Here is a 17,112-nt window from a genome sequence, read left to right on the forward strand (position 1 = left end):
ACTTTGTTACTAGTATGCTCATTACTTTCACAACAGCTAGTTGAATCTACAAAAAAAAAAAAAATCTAAAATTAACAGTAAAATACTATTTTTGCACCACCATGCAACAAGATTTATATGTAGAGACATGTGAACGTATTCCTTTGCATTAAGTTGAAATTAATACTTTCACTGGAGTACGCAACAACTTGAATGGCAGTCTTTGAATACACACCTATGATACTAGACAGTTGTCACAAAACTACTTGTAATTAGTCTACAAGTGAGTTCACACATTGAGAAATTACCCAAAGACTCCACTGAATCCTCCGGTGAACGCAGGCTTTATTAAGTAAACAGCGCACATAAATACAATCACATCAAAAAACCCTTTTGAACTTGTTTCATTTACAATACAAAATAAGAATGAACAATGCAACAATATATAACTCCAGGTGAAAATCTCACAAGAAACAGAAAGAACCTTACATTAGGGACATGTTTATATCAGAGTGTGTCCACCAGTACTTCTAAAATATTCCATCAAAAATGCCAACAAAAGCATCTTCCTCTTTGCTGCTGGTGTTATATGCAAAAGGGGGAAAAAAGGAAAAAGGGTATTTATTAATCCTGTAAGGAAGTATGCTTATCCCATATCCCCTGCATATAGGATCACTTTTTTTATTTGCTGAGAAAACATGCAATAGGTGTGAATCAAGGCCACTTTTTTACCTTCTATTGAGAGATGAGCTGGCGTTGGGTGGGGCACTCAATGCTGAAAAGAAATCCAATCTCCTAGTCACTTTTGCCTCCTCGGGCTGTTTTAGAAGTTCTAATGATGTTTTTATAGTGGTTTCCTCACTGAAAATATTTGGCCTCTGCACAACAAAAAGAAACAGAGCCATGATTCATGTCTGCACATTAGCTTGACTGCTGGCTGTTACATTTGAGAAAGGTGAGGTTAGAACCATTAACTGAAAAATAGCACAAGTATGAGCTTTACTGTACTAACTGAATAAATAGACAGTTAAATAGATAATAGATAACTAAAAGATGTCAACAGACAGAAAATGGTGTTCTCAGTGTTTTTACATATAACAACTAACTGCACAAATAGACATGTGCACATTCCCGCGTGTGCACATACATGCACTTTTGGATTCCACTTGGGTGTGATTCTCTTCTGTGGTGTGAATGTCCGGCTGACTGGTGAGGGTCCCGCTTTTTTGATTTCAGGACTGACATTTGTTGAAGTCAACCTGAAATAATCATGAAAAACATTTATTACACATGTATTGTTATTAAACAGTCCAACCATCTTCCATGCTCCTTGTTTCTCATGACAATGCGACAAAAGAGAAGAATAGACACTTTTTGCATGTGATATCAAGTTGTCATTGTAAATTGTGTAAAAACTATAAACTTTGACACTTGTATTTTACTTTAGATTTAATCTACACTATTACGATTTTTAATCGACTAAAACTAAAAGAATAGAAAAGAGAGGGCGGCTGTCTCCTGAATCCAAACTGGGAGCTGTTTCCAACGGAAGGGAACATGAAAGCTTTTACTTTTAGAAAATCCAGGATCAACAACTGGAGTCTGCAAATATGACAAATTTTCTAACGGTTACTGGTACTATCTCACTACACATACAGTATGTCACACAGTTTCTGGTTCCTGGCTTCCTGGTTATACCTTACTTGTTGGTTAATGGTGCATAAGGTTGTGGTCTTACCTCAGTGGTGTAGTCACAGCGGTTATGGAAGGTTTGATGTGTGAGTGGCTGAGTAATACTGGTGCTGAAGCTGTAACATAGCCTACATAAAGACATATGTATAGTGTTAATTAAACCATAAGAACATCTGACGTATAATCCCACATGGGCATGTGTGCTTAAGGGTATCCAGTGATATTAAAACATCACTGTGTTCATGTCACAGTGAAGTCCTAATGACTGAAATGTGTGAAAAGCTGATTTTCAGTTCACTCTACCTGGTGTGCGGTTTTCACCACACTGCTGAATTTGAGGTTGTGCAGTTGTGTATGAAGTCAGTGCTGGCTCGCTGGCATGGATCAGATTATCATCATCAAAATCGCCCCAGTCATCCCACTCGTTTCCAAGGTCAAAGTTGACAGTCGGTATCTGGAGGGATGAAGTATTTTTGCAGAGAGCAGCCTGTTCTGGCAGTGCGGTGGAGCTCTTTGAGTGACCCGTGCTGGTTATATTGACCTGGTTTAGATCCTGTTGAGAGTCCTGACTCCCAACACTCATATCTGTGGTCATCCACAACGAGGAACCTCAACACAGAGGAAGATAAAAGCATGGTCACATCATCAAATCCTTCTCAACTGTGTGCATTTATAAATTCAACTTGAAAAATAATATCTATCTAATATCTTTTTAGATTCTTCCATCTCCCACGCAGCTATTGATTTCAAAGCTGACCGTGGTTGGGTGATACTCGTTAAGTCTACCATTTAATCTTGTGTATGCTGAATAAACCTGTTCCTGAGTATGTCTGACTTAATTAATATGTTTTATTTTGTTACTACAGTCCATATAACAATTGTCTGCACTTGGACCTCCTCTGAGCAGAACTTAAAGCTGAGCAGAACAAAAACATGTGAACCAACAGGATGGTCCGTCTGCTACTGAGTTTGAAGTTATTTAACAATACTTTGATGGTGAGGATGAGCTGCAGCAGCGTTTTGGGAAGGCCCTCCCATCGTTGTGTACATGTCCTCCACATAATAGTCATCATAATCTCAAAAAATAAAAAGAAAGAAAACAGCTGATGATATAACATATCAATGATATATGATATAACACGTGACACAAAGAAGATATGATAGAAGTGACATTCAAATGTTAAGGAATATGTGGAGCTTAGTCATGTCACTCGTTTACCTCCGTCAAGGTCATTCAGGCTTTCTACGTCAGGTAGTTGAGCTTCACTTGCCAAGTCAGTCCCAGACTGAGGTCTCACTGAAGCTTTACAGAGATTTTCTTTATTCCTTCAGATGGAAAAAAACCAAGCTTGAAAGTAATGTGAGCCAAGTGCGTCTTTGCTCATGATTGTTGAGAATCTAATGTTCAGCTTTTCTTTTAAGGAAACTATTAACATGTTTGCACATAAGAATCAAGATAAATCTGTAATTTCAGTGTGGCTGTGTGTACCATGAAGGGGGTGGAAGCATCTCTTTGGGTTTGTAAGCAAACCTTTGCATGCTGAGCGACACAGGCTCCTCAGCCATTTTCATCTAAAGAAATAAAACAGAACATCACCCATATTATTAATTAGCTCAGGAATACAGACAACGTGCCCGCCGTGTGCAGAAGACGGTTTTCTTTACAAAAAATATATATATGCCATTTTCTATAATTAGTTATTTTGGTGCAAAATATTACAGAAACCCAAAACAATGCTTATGCCCTCATAGTTATACACAGAGTATATCTGCCTAGGGAACTTTGGACTGAATGAGCTTCGAAATATTTTATATTTTATACTTAATAAAACCATCATAAAGGGTAATTAGCAGCTGCTAATCCAATACAGTTAATTAACTGATCATCAGCAAGTGTGAGCGCCTCTATAAAAGCAAACTTTTTGGCAGTTTACTGGCATGGAGCATTTATGTGTGTGTTAACACAATGCCACAATATTCTCAAATTCACCCCAAGATTAGATCATGCAGTGTTCAGAGAAAGAACAAAAACAGGCCTCAGTTAGCATGTTAAACATTGAAGATCATGGGAGTACAATTACAAAAAAAGACTGAACAAGTGCAGTGTGCTTGGAAGGATTTCCAGGAGGAAGCCTCTTCTCTATAAAAAGAACATGGCAGCACAGCTTAGGTATGCAAAATTGTCCCTGAACAAACTACAAGACTTCTAGAACAATGTCCTCTGGACAGACAAGATCAAAGTTTTCCATAGTGCACAGCAACACAATCATCAAGCATATCAGCATAAACACTGTAAACCAACTGTCAAGCATGTTGGTGGAGAAGTGATGATTTGGGTTTGTCTTATAGCCACAAGACTTGGGCACCTTGCAGTCATTGAGTCCACCATGAACTCCTCTGTATACCAAACTTGTTCTAAACTCATATGTGAAGCCATCTGTCTCCAGCTGAAGCCTGGCTGAAATTGGGTCATGCGCGATCAAAACAAAACAGAACCACAGCAGCAAATCTATGCCAAGGCGTAGTAATGGCCCAGTCAAAGTCCAGGCCTCAAGCTGATCGAAAGACTGTGGCAGGAGAAATGAAACAACGCTGTAAAGTAGAAGTTTTAGAGCTCGACTTATTGGATTTTTAAGATCGATACTGATATTTGGTGATTTAAAAATCTAACATTCTGATTTTTTCTAAATACACTAGTGTTATGATCCAAGGTTGTCAGTGTTTGTGTTATGTGCGACTCCTCCCACCAGAGGATGGCTGTGGGTTTTTTCCCCTTTCTCTCTTAGGAGGTGGACACCTGGGCGTGCCTGCTGAGTAGCTGGGTGGAGTCTCTTCCTGTCTTGGGATTGGATAATTGGTTGATCACCTCCAGTACTTAACTACCAGATGACAGCCACCTGGCCCCCCTCTCTACTAGCCTCCGCCATCCAACAAAGAGCATGTGTTTTTGATTCGTTATTTTGATAGAGTGTCTGTGCCCAGTAATTTGCAAGTATAACCTTGTGTGTGTGTCTGGCGTTAGTACCTCAGTTTTGTAAATAGCTGTAAAGACTTTCTTTTTTGTATAATTGTATTTTCTGTATGCCAAATACAACTTTAATGCACATACTATGTGCATTATATATGTTTCAGTGTCCCTTATTGCTACTAAACAATTTCCACTTATAAATCCACAATAAGGATTGTTTACATTGCATATACGTCCTATTCTTATAATAGGACATATATGTAAGTCTGCCATGTGGATAGTGCATATCTTTTTTTATTTGCAACTTCCATACTTGACTGAAATTTCTTTTAATTGTTTTATTGTAACTACTGGTGACTGGTCAGCTTCTGCAGTTTTTTAGGAGTAAGAACATAATACAATGTTATTCTGCTGTACTGTTTATGACCTATTGAGATTGCTTGGATATAGCACACCCTCAGACACACAACACATTTAAAAGTCTAGATAAAGCTACTGAAAGTATGAGATGTGGGTTCAGATATGGTATTTTGCTCACTTTGAGTCGCTTAACAGGGGTCGGCGCAAATGTGTCACATCGGCTCCTCAGGTCTTTCAAATATGAAGTGAAACTGGTTTCTTGGTTTGCTGACCTCTTTCTTGTCACAGTAACACCTACTTTACCTTGGGAGGACATGCATGAACACTGTTGGCACGCTGTGGCAGGAAGGACCTCTGCACAGACAGATTCATAAAATGCATCATACTCACAACAGTCATGGGCACAGAAAGCCTTGTTTTTGCAGAAGTGGTTGCAATGTCTTTTATTGCCCATATCTGCAAAAGAACATTTAAAAAGTTTAAAAAATATAACATTTGAAGTCTGAAAAAAATGTATCAACAAACAAAATATGCATTTGCCTCAGAAGAAATACAATATTTATAAACCATATCATGATAAAGCATGAAAAAGTAATCTGTACCAAAGCTACAACTGCTCTCTTCTCCCACAGATGTGCCGTTCTCCCTGTGAGTTGCAGCCTGATTTGTTGATAGTGGTTTCAGCACCGATTGCGGTCTCCTGGCATCCTGCGTTATGTTGTGTGGATTTTCAGTCCCAAATCTTCGAGCTGCAGAGTAGTACACTGTGAACTTCTGCTGGATGTCCAGACCCACTACAGCAGAAGAAACGCATGGTAAATCCTCTCCTTACATATATTCAGTCCAGTATAAGAGTCTATACACCAAAGGACACAGTGAGCTGTTACCTTCATTTAAAAAAATACAAAAAATTGGAACCAAATGAGATGTTGCTGTTTTCCTCTTTTTGGTTACAATGTAAATGTGCTTCCATGGTTTACCATATTCTGAACTGATAAGATGCACACTGATCTCATCTCCTTTCATAGCCTTCGCCACCTCAATCTTCTTTGACCAGCTACCACCCTTCAGCAGCATTACGTCCCTGGAAAACAAACAGCATATGTTGGCGTTCCATATTTTGGCTTCTTTTACAAAAGGTGAAAGTCAAGACATGGTGTTTTATCCTCACGTGAGTTTCTGCAGAAAGACGACATTGTTATCAGCGTCTCCGATGACGACGGAGGCATAATGGTGGTCTTGAGCTGCTCTCCTGGTCAGCAGCTGTGCTTGGTTTTTGAGGCTCACTTTAAGCACAATCTCTGCTGTGGTGCTGCTGTACCTTGGAAGCTATAAATCACAACAGCTTTAGAGGAACATGATACAGAACAGACATGGAAATAAACACTTAAATGTGTTGATATGGGTGAAAACAGGTACAATTTTGAAATAGCTTTCAAATAAAAGCCAAGAAAATATAAATAATTTAAATGCTGGACCTTCAGCAAGCTAACAGTATACTGTGCCATTTTACATATTAACAAGTAAGAGATTATGTTGGCTAAAACGCATTAAAGAGGGAACTGTGGCTAACTGAAAGCTCAAAATAATCTCCTTTGATTTTTTGTAGCCATGCCCAGAAGAAATCACATTCACATTAACTGCCCTCTTGAAGCTCTCGTGTGAGCAAAGGCCAAGAATGAAGAATGAAGAATTAAATATGTAAATGTGGTTTAAACATCCAGCACAAAAAAAAATATATCAAATTTTAGTGTATTTTTCTATTTTTCACTACATTTATGATCAAATATTTATGATTTCAGATTTTTTAAGATCAACAAATATGAAGTGCTTGTGCCGTGATAACAATAGTTTGCAATGCCATTTACCTGCTCCACCATTACGTCATACTTTGGGAGGTGTATGACAGACTCTCTGATTTGGTTTCCAAATGGCGGATGCCTATTGAGAATCTGAACATAAAGTTTGCAAAAGTTACACCCAAACACTTTCAGCAGACATTAAGTGCTTGAGGAGATGCTTAACATTAACTGAGTGATTTTGAAAAAACAGAATTACACTTTCACCTTTAGTTGTTGGTATTTAACATCAACCTGATATCACTACAAGTGTGTAACAGACACACCAGTTCACCGTGTCCATTTCACATTTTGTCGCTCCAAAATGTGAAACGTACGAGCATGCAGAAGTTGCAGTAATCTGCAGTAACAGTGGAGGGAGATTTTTTTTTTTAAAGCCAACATGAAAATAATCATGGGAAAGCGTTTAAACAGACACATTTAAGTGTACGTACATATTAGTTTAATAGAGTCAGATGATTAAGGACACTGGAATGCACTTATGTTTTTAGCTCAATACCAACTTTCTGGCTTTAAATATATTACCTCCTGCTAATAATGCAATGTCAGCATGCACTAATGCAACTTCTTCATGTGTGTCCATTTCACGCTTTGCCTCTCCACGTGAAATGGACAGGCATGAACAAGTGTCCATTTCAGGTTTGGAGAGGCAAACGTGAAATGGACACGTTTTGTGAGGATACTTGGTTAAGAAACTAGGTATTGTTGTCTACTCTTGTTTTTTTAGTTGTTTTTTTTCACATTAACCTAAAGTGTGAAAGAAATAGTGGCATCATGTGAAGGTAAAAGTAGGTGGGTGTAGGGTGGTGCAACTTCCTCATGACCTGGCCAAAGTTTGTAGTCACACGCATGTGAACCAAAACGTACCACGTCAACCACACACCCACTGAACAACAAACTGAGCACACAAATTAAAAGCTTTAGATAATTTAGATTAGATTAATTATTAGATTATCTTCAGATTATAAAGCATTTTACTTTTAAGTATTACACAGACTTACCAGCTCAAGCTCTCTGGCGTTGGTTTGCTCTATTTTGCTGAATGTGGTGAGTCCAGCATGCACCATGGCAGTTGACAGAGTTTGGCCTGAAACAACCCATGTTATTACTTAATTACTATAAACGGTAACGACAATATACAATAACCTATTGTGTCACTTTATTAGGTACACCTGTTCAACTGCTTGTTAGCCGCAACATTATTTAACATGATGACTTTGAACATGCTGTGGTTGCTGATTGCAGATGGGCTGGTCTGAGTATTTTAGAAACTGCTGATGTACTGTGATTTTCCCACATAACCATCTCTAGGATTTACAAAGAATGACCTGAAAAGAGGGCGTGAGTTAGCGAGCCAGCGAGTGAGTGCCAGTTCTCTGGGAGAAAATGGTCGACGCTGCAAGTGGGAGAATAAGAATAATAAGCAGACTGCTTTGAGCTGATAAGAAGGCAACTGTAACTCAAATAACTACTTTTTACAAACAAGGAATGCAGAAGAGTATCTCTGGAACCTTGAAAAACCACACTGGGTGTCACTCCTGTTAGCGAATAACAGGAAACTGGAGGGACTCACAAAAATGCAGAGCACTGGAAACATTTTATCTGGTCTGATGAGTCTCAATTTCTACTGCAACATTCAAAAAAGCAGGGTCAGAATTTGGCATTAGCAACATGACATCAACGGTAGGGTGGGGGTGGGGGGTTGTAATGAGGTGGCATTTTATTGGCACTCTTTGTGCTCCTCAGTACCGGCTGAAGTTCTTTAAAACACGACAGCCTCCCTGAGTATTGTTGCTGATCATGTCAATCCCTTTATGACCACAGTGTACCCATCCTCTGATGGCTGCTTCCAGCTGGATAACACACCATGTCACAAAGCTCAGATCATCTAAAACTGTTTTTTTGAACATGACATGAGTTTGTTGGACTCAAATGGCCCCGGGGGTCACCAGATCTTAATCCAATAGAGCACCTTAGGGATGTGACGCAAAAGAAGAGTCAGCTGACAAATCTGCAGCAACTGTGTGATGTGATTATGTCAATATGGACCAAAATCTCTGAGGAAAGTTTACGGCACCCTGTTGAATCTGTGCCATAAAGAATAAAAGACAGAAATGAAGGCAAAAGGTGGTTCAACCCAGTACTAGCAAAGTGTACCTAATGAAGTGTCCAGTGAGTGTACGTCTAACAGAAAGAATATTTGGTTTATTAATATTTCCATTATGCAGCAGTTGTGGCATAATAATATTTCTTCTAGTATTACTGCATGAGCAGTTGACCTACAATGCAGTATGCTGTATCAATTTATAATGTAAAAAGAACATAGAGAGGCATCCACCTATCTTTTCCAGCTGTTTGGAAACATAGGGTGAGTTTTCCCAAAGCTTTGCTCTGAAGCACTTAGCCAGGATCAGGGAGTTGACCACAGCAGAAAAAACAGCCTTGACCCTCTGACTCAGAAACTCAGACAGACCTGAATGGGATCATAATAAAATCAAAACTTAAAAACATGAATACAGGCAACTCGTCTTTTGTACGTTTCTTATTCCCTGAACGTACATCTGCTGATGCGCATGCCAATCCTGAAGATCTTTGCTGTGTCCTGTGTAAGTCCAAAATCTTGAACTGGGATGGAGCTTAACTGAGCCTGAATCAAACTACAAAGCACAATATTTATGTACATGGACAATCAGTAATACAATTCTTTAACACTGCAAATTCTGAAAAATATAAAATCAAAAACTACACTTTCTTTTAAACCTACCAGTTTACTTTCATCTCACTGGTTTTGATCTTTCCGTTAATGGGATACCTGGAAAAACGCATAAAGATTTAGTTTTCACTGGCTTGTGTCTATCTCACCCCCCTATTATGCATTTCCCATATAAAACAAAGTTTTTGATGCTGTGCATACATTTGTGCATCCTATAAATGTGTCTGACCTGATGGTGACTCTGTTTTTGTCCCTGTTCAAAGCATTCAAGGACCTTTTCTCATTCACTCTCAGCTGGATGTCACTGAACTCTCTGCTCTTTGACAGCAGCTCAATCTGTACACACAATACAAGGACGGTGAATACTCATAATGGTTATTTTTTCTCTAGCTGAGTTTAGTTTAGTTGTGAGAGGCAGCAAGAGAAAGAACAAGGTCAGGCATGCTGTTCCTGCAAAATGTCAAGGATAACACTGTATAGAGTCAATCTTGAATAAATGCATTTACATCAAATACGTAGTACAGAAAACCTACCAGATCAGACAGGTTTTCAGTCCCAGACACTTTACTGAACTGTTTCATGGTGTCAAAGGCAATGCAGTACCTAGCCATCAACCTGCCAGCCTCTGTAAGAGAGAAATAAATTGCTTAACAGTTTCAAGTTTTTAGTATTAGACTTGGCTGCAAAAAAAGACATGAAAACAGCCTGAACATCTACCTGTCGGTTTGATGGTGATATCCTCATCCATAGAGATCAGCCCAACAGAGGACAGAGAGTTGAGATTCTTCAGACACAGTTCTAATGAAGATGACAGAAACGGTACATAGCTTAAATTTCAATAAGGGAACAGATCCGACACTTACATTTGAGCAAAAAAAACAAGCAAACACAAAACCTCTTTAAGCAGCCGGGTTACTGTGGCTTGAATTTTTTTGTATTTTTCTAAAAGTAACCTTCAGTTTCATAAAAGTACAGCTATGGCCCACCTTGCAATTTTGCTTCAATTCCACATCTGTCTAGGTCGGCAGAGAATCCTGAAATGAAAATGCGGACAAACTGACACTCACTGGTTTTTTTAAAAATTAACGGACCTCACAGCTGATTAACAACAAGCAGAAGACAGGAGAAGGCTCTAACCATAGTGTGTGGGGTTCTTGAGGGCTCTGATGTAAAGGAAGGTGGAGCGAATCCAGTCCAAAGCCATTTTGACATCACTGATAGTCTGCAGAACAATCTCAGCATTCAAGTGTTCCACCAGGTGGCTGTGTAAGCTGTGGAAACAGAGTCTAGTGTTACCCCATGATCGCTCCACCTGTGTGTCCTCTTGAGAGAGCGATATGAAGAAAAAGAAGAAAAAGACAGAAGGGATTTTAAAGAGAGCATTACTACTGGTCCTACCTGCTCTCAATGACTTCTATCCCATTCATAAGCTTCAGGTACTTCTCTCTGGTTTGAATCTTGGTCATGATCACAGCAGTAGCAGATGTGTCAAACTGGAGGCAGAAAGGATGAAAATGAAAGTACATCATAAAACCTAAATATAATAATGCATTCATTGCTGTTATATTCTGTCATAAACATGTCATTGCCTGTGGTCTTCCAGCACGGCCTATCATCTGGAGCAGATCTGCCTCGCTGTACTCCTGACAGGAGCCTGCAACATACTGCATGGTGGATTTGATCACCACCAGGTGAGCTGGTAGGTTTACCCCCATGGATAAAGTCCTGGTGGTAACTAGGAGAGAGCAAACACAAATTGAGACACCATAAAATAAAACAGAAGACTGGTTAAGTTATTCTACTAGTGCTCAGTTTGTTATGATCTAAGGATCTGCCTGACGTTGGAGTTTTTGGTTTTTCACTGTTATTCCAGAGTTATCATTACTAGCATCGTTGGGTTGAGTTTTCCATATTTTTCTTAATGTTTGTATTTGTCTAGTTTTGTATTCATTCATGGAGTTTTTGTTATCTTTGTTGTTGTGTTTATTTCCTGTATTTCTGGTTTATTCCGCTAGTCTTGCTTTCGTCTCACGTTCGGTGAGTTTTCTGCTCTTTGTGTTTAGTCTTCTTGTTATTTCCTGTGTGACTCCCTTATTGTCTTCACCTATGCAGACAACCATTCGCACTCACATTCACTCGCACATTCACACCTAATGGCAATTTGGATTTTCCAATCAACCTATCCCCACAAGCTGCATGTCTTTGGACGGTGGGAGGAAGCCAGAGTATCCGGGGGGAACCCACGCAAACACGGGGAGAACATGCAAACTCCACACAGAAAGTTTGCGTCTATCTCACCCCCCTATTGTTGGAATTGAACTCAGGACCTTCTTGCTGTGCCGCAACAGTGCTAACCACCATGCCACCGTGCTGCCCAAAAAATATATTTTATCTTTTGCTTAAATGTTTATTCACTGAGCTCTCACTGTTGCTTCTGTTTCTAGTTTTTTTTTAATTATTTCATTTTTGTTTTGTTGCATTTTGTTCAAATTAATTAGCTGCTATTTGTACAGGATACGTTTCATATTTTGGCTGTTGTCACACAATTTCAGCACTTTTAAGACAAATGAAGTATATCATCTTAAATATATATACTATTACCATCAAAATAACAATATTTCTTATTGTTGTACAGAAACCTAAGTTATTTTTGACACAACCCTGTGATTGGTACAAGGAGCTGATGTGCAAAAACAATTACTGTGGTACTTGTCCTTCCTGTTTGTGTCAGCAGTGTGACAGGGAAAAAAAAGTATCATGTTGCACACTTGTGTGGTAACATATTACTTCACAGCGCAGGATAAAACTGTGCCTCACAGAGGACAGGCAGGTCTCCCATAGTGAAGGCTTCTTCTATCAACTTCCGATCAGACAAGTCAACTCCTGCGTGATGGTAGCCGACTCCTAATGCCACCAAATCTGGGCCGCAAACAAAGTTACCACAAAGTTATGTTAGACATTTGACATATTGCATATTAAAAACACAAAGTTTTCAATAAACGGGGTTACACACAAGTTAAGCACGATTTGTCTGTGTGCAGTGAAAGTGAGTGTGTTGTGTCAGCTTATTTAGCTGAAACTGTATTTTCTTCGGGGGGGCACGTTTTGAGTGCTTCCTTTACACATGTAAAGGAAGCACTCAAAACGTGCGGCTATCCTAAATGGGGGTTCTTAAAGTCAGCAAAGAGGCACAGAAAAGAAGACCAGACACCAGCGAGGGAGGATAAGAAGGACAGACGCAACAACATTGTCATCCCCTATGTAGCCGGTGTATCAGAGAAACTCAGGAGAGTTTTCTCCAAGCATGACATCCCAGTGTATTTCAGACCCAGCAACACGCTCAGACAGAAACTGGTTCACCCGAAAGACAAAACGCCAAAACACAGACTTAACAATGTGGTGTATGCTGTACAGTGCAGCGAGGAATGCTCAGACCTCTATATTGGAGAGACCAAACAGCCACTTCACAAGCGCATGGCACAACACAGAAGAGCCACCTCCACAGGACAAGACTCAGCAGTCCATCTGCATCTTAAGGATAAAGGACACTCTTTCGAGGATGCCAATGTTCACATTTTGGACAGAGAGGACAGATGGTTTGAAAGAGGAGTGAAAGAAGCCATCTATGTCCACTGTGAGCGACCATCTTTGAACAGAGGCGGGGTTTACAACACCAACTCTCTGCCATCTATAATCCAGTTTTGAGATCCCTTCCCAGACGCCTTAACACCCACTCACATCCTGGGCCAGCTGACCTCAGGAATTCGCATGATAAGGTGGGGCCAGGTTTCACAATGAACACACCCGAAACTCTGGCTGATTGGGACCCACACCCAGTTTCACACCTTGGCTCAGGCGATTAGAGGATCATCAGGGGGTCCTTTTGTCCCTCTGTGGGGGGTCACTCCCACTAGGTTTATATCTGGGACTCTCCACCATTTGACCTTAGAACTGAAGAAGCTTCTCGGATGAGAGGTGAAACGTCTTCAAGCAACTTAAAGAAGTCCAGACGCTTTTCTTTTCAAGCTCCTTTGATTACACTCTATATACACTGTGTCTGCACTACAAGTGTCTTTGTCATCTTGTTACTTTTCGGCCATACACCAATGTGTCACATAATCATCAGTCGACAATGTCAAAACTCACATAAATATGACCAAATGCATTATTGAATGTGTTTTCTCCAATTCATCGTACATAAGTTAGATACAAACGAGATCTGTGAGTTCTGTGCAGGCCATTCAAGTTCTTCAAGCTCATTTCTTTAGACTTTATTTTGTGTCGAGAGGATGTTGAAACTGAAACTACAAAGCATCACTGAGCACATTGCAAACCACTAAAGGAGGCCCCAAGGTCATTTTTCTTTTAAAAAGTACCACTGATAACATGTTTCAGATACCTTACCTCTCAGTTTAGAATCGAGAATGGAGTTTGCATATTTCATCAACCTGCAGAGTCAAGCAGATCACACAAGTTCAATCAGAACAGCCTGCTCTGTAAACTTGCACGTGCGCGGATGTTTCACTGCGGATGATTGAACATCAAACCTTTGCTTGTGCTCGATGCTCATGATGAATCGAGCATCCTTAGCCAGAACTGCGGCTGACTGCTGAGTTCCTTTCCTTGTAGAGCAAAACTACAAGACACAATTTTCAGATAATGAGGCAAAAAACCCCAAAAACCTGCATCTTCTGTCATGTTCAGAAAGAAAGCATAAACAACATGCAGTTTGGATACATTTTACAACCCACCACAAGTGCAGGCTTCTGCTCAGCGTACGTCTGTATGATGTTGGCTATCTTGTAGTTAAGTGCCAAATCAAACTTGAACTCAGTTTGATTTGGACCACAGGGGAATCCCAGCACCACCTTCCTTAGCTTCACCGGACGGTGGCTCTCATCCATATCCAGATATATGGCCGGGCCGTTCTCATTTGACAGCCAGTCTGCTATCTAAAAACAAGCAGGAAGTTTGAGAATCCACAAGTTACTGATCTACAAATGAGAGACAATGCAAACAGGTACAGCGGGTGCTTACATCAGATACATTGGGTATGGTAGCAGACACAGCCACAACTCTCATAGAGAGGCTGGCCTCTGGATACTGTGAAGTCCTGAAGGTGTGTACTGCCTTCATCCTGCTCACCACCACTTCCAACGTGGCACCACGGGTTGCATCCTTCACGACATGCACCTGGTACAAAAATATTTTTCATGTGTGGAAACGGCTCAGGGATATTTGTATGCACGTAAAATACAAAATCAATCTTTATGTTTTATTATTAACATAAATGAGTGCAAGTCTAAAGGAACTAGGCCAGTGTCTGTGTACTCCCATAATAGAGACTCCAGGAACAAGATGTTCCATCATTTTTAATGGATAACCTCAAGTAAAATAAAGTGCTGAGGGCAGAGGCTAATTATGTGCTATCGTGCAATGTTCCATCCTAAGACACAAAGTAGCCAGTGCATCCCCCACTGTGCAGGAAAATAAAGAGGCAAGAAGTAACATCCAAAAACGGTTCTGTGAGCAAAATATGTGACAAACACACTGACCTCGTCGATAAGGAAGAGCCTAACTAGCTGCAGCAAACAGTTATCCTTCCACTTTCGGGTCATGCTGTCCCACTTTTCCTTAAAAATATAAATGATCATGTATCAATCTATGATGCATAGAAATATAACAATATTTAACTAAGACATAACATCTTATTTTACATTTCCCCTCCTTTTCTACCCTTTATTTTGCATTTGCATAATTATGCTGCTTCATATTGTCACATACAGGTGTGGTCAGGATGATGTGGGAGTCCTGAATCTCAAAGAAGTCATCGATCTCTGTGTCACCAGTCAGCTCCTTGCAGGTCAGCCCCAGAGGACTAAACTTCTTTTTCCAGCTCTCAAAGCACTGACTGCAGAGAGCTTTGATAGGGGCCACTGGTGAAAACAAACAATGGATTCTTTATACGAGAGCTTCATAAGTCAAAAATCCTCCCCCCAAAAATTATTGGAGTAAAAAAATCAGAACATGGTGAAAGTAACACACATATTCAAAGCCCCTGTGTGTGATTATAGCTAGGTGTGCCATTTCAAAGCACTGAATAAATGTGAATGAGCAGTGGGATTTAGCAGCTTATAGCCAATAATACTGCATGCTCACTATATACAGCTTTGACATCTCTCCAGGGCTCTGGTGTCTCCATTAGCAGGCGAATGATTGCCAGCTCAAACAGCACTGTTTTACCAGATCCAGTCGGAGCACAGGCCACAAAGTTTTTATTTGTATAAAGAACCTGCAGACAGACCAAACACACATACACTGGAGGACACAGTGCCAGGGGTAGTTTACATTTACACAGGTGTAAATTTACATTTAACCAGATGTGTTTTTCATGATTTCTGTGTATGCAGATTTACAAACAAATGCTTACATCATCCAGAGCTTTGGACTGAACGTAATTGAAAAAGGGAAACTCACTGAAGACAGATCTGAACTTAAATGCTGTGTAACAGGTTTTAGGAAACATCACTTTGATTCAGACACTACCTAACAGCTTCAAATTGTGTCAATTTGAACAAGAAAAAGGATACGTATTTCTGAAACTGGGCGCAAAACTCCAGATCCAGAAGATCCTGAAATGACAATATTATTTAAGACATTATAAATTTTCATTAATGCAAGATTTTCATTGAAACAATTACACATTGAATTGAATATGCAGCATTTGGTAGTGTTGTACATTTGTGACGAAAGAGAATCTGCTGATTCTTTGCAGACTACAATGGGTTAAAATGGCCTCTATTGTTCCTGTCCACTGCGTCTACTATTCACCACCTAGTGACCAGTATGTTTCATTACACTGGAGCAATCAATGGGCAGAGCTCACCTCATCACACCCAAATACACCATGGCAGCTGCTACCATGGCCAGACATTGGCATGTTGATGAGCTGCAACACTTTACAGAAGCTATATGAGCTGTATTTAAAGAGCTCCTACACAGTGAGCGCAGCGTCAACCTGCCAGTATATCAGTGCAGTGTAACACCTTGGATTAGGAGCGGCCGAGGCGTCATGGGCGGAACGAAACCTTTCTTTGTGCCCTTGTCCTGCGTCTCTGCATGTGCCGCCTGCTGCGGGGGTCGGCCGCTCGCTGCAGATGAACCCATGGGAGGGGGTGAGAGGGTGGGCTTGGAGGGGAAAGGAGGAGCTGCGCAGCCAACTGTCGCCCGTGGCGGCTGAAGAGGAAGAGGAGGAGGAGGAGGCGCTGTCGCCATGGTAACCTGACTGAGAAAAGTTTGAGGTCTGGATGTTGTCTGATTGCTGCCGCCACTGCTACTGAGGTCACCTGTGTTTAAAGAGTCACCTCCACTGGTATACACCTGAATATTGAACAAGCTGTTGTGGGAAGGAGGAGGAAATAAAGAAATGAAAGAGAAGAGAGGTGGAAGCAGATTAGACTGTTAGGGGGCTGCACAATCAGGTAACAAGGCTAACATGGAGGATAGCTTAGCATCTTCTTGTGTTATTATGAGTCCAGAGA

At 40.4% G+C, this 17,112-nt stretch overlaps 1 protein-coding gene across 4 annotated transcripts; it reads right to left on the reverse strand.

Moving 5' to 3' along the window:
• Nucleotides 1-306: 306 nt before the first annotated feature.
• On the reverse strand, nucleotides 307-16,992 carry hfm1 (helicase for meiosis 1). Of its 4 annotated transcripts, none has more exons than XM_026148534.2 (36): nucleotides 16,618-16,992; nucleotides 16,162-16,203; nucleotides 16,002-16,072; nucleotides 15,731-15,863; nucleotides 15,356-15,507; nucleotides 15,127-15,204; nucleotides 14,609-14,764; nucleotides 14,323-14,523; nucleotides 14,119-14,207; nucleotides 13,976-14,019; nucleotides 12,389-12,490; nucleotides 11,161-11,306; nucleotides 10,970-11,064; nucleotides 10,709-10,842; nucleotides 10,558-10,605; nucleotides 10,289-10,369; nucleotides 10,105-10,196; nucleotides 9,801-9,907; nucleotides 9,623-9,670; nucleotides 9,418-9,515; nucleotides 9,197-9,331; nucleotides 7,860-7,945; nucleotides 6,868-6,951; nucleotides 6,171-6,328; nucleotides 5,980-6,083; nucleotides 5,602-5,793; nucleotides 5,390-5,455; nucleotides 5,178-5,302; nucleotides 3,161-3,243; nucleotides 2,891-2,997; nucleotides 2,661-2,747; nucleotides 1,975-2,280; nucleotides 1,718-1,799; nucleotides 1,127-1,238; nucleotides 712-857; nucleotides 307-558 (listed from the first exon to the last, which is right to left on the reverse strand). In XM_026148534.2, the coding sequence occupies exons 1-36, from the start codon at nucleotides 16,844-16,846 to the stop codon at nucleotides 510-512; spliced, it is 4,068 nt and encodes a 1,355-aa protein (XP_026004319.2). In that variant the 5' UTR covers nucleotides 16,847-16,992; the 3' UTR covers nucleotides 307-509. The 4 variants fall into 4 exon arrangements, with proteins under 4 accessions (XP_026004319.2, XP_080148936.1, XP_080148935.1 ...); XM_080292810.1 differs by having other exon boundaries at nucleotides 307-555; nucleotides 5,887-6,083; XM_080292809.1 differs by having other exon boundaries at nucleotides 5,887-6,083.
• Nucleotides 16,993-17,112: the final 120 nt, after the last annotated feature.

The sequence above is a fragment of the Astatotilapia calliptera genome, chromosome 18 (assembly GCF_964374335.1).
Source record: "Astatotilapia calliptera chromosome 18, fAstCal68.1, whole genome shotgun sequence".
Classification (NCBI taxonomy): domain Eukaryota; kingdom Metazoa; phylum Chordata; class Actinopteri; order Cichliformes; family Cichlidae; genus Astatotilapia; species Astatotilapia calliptera.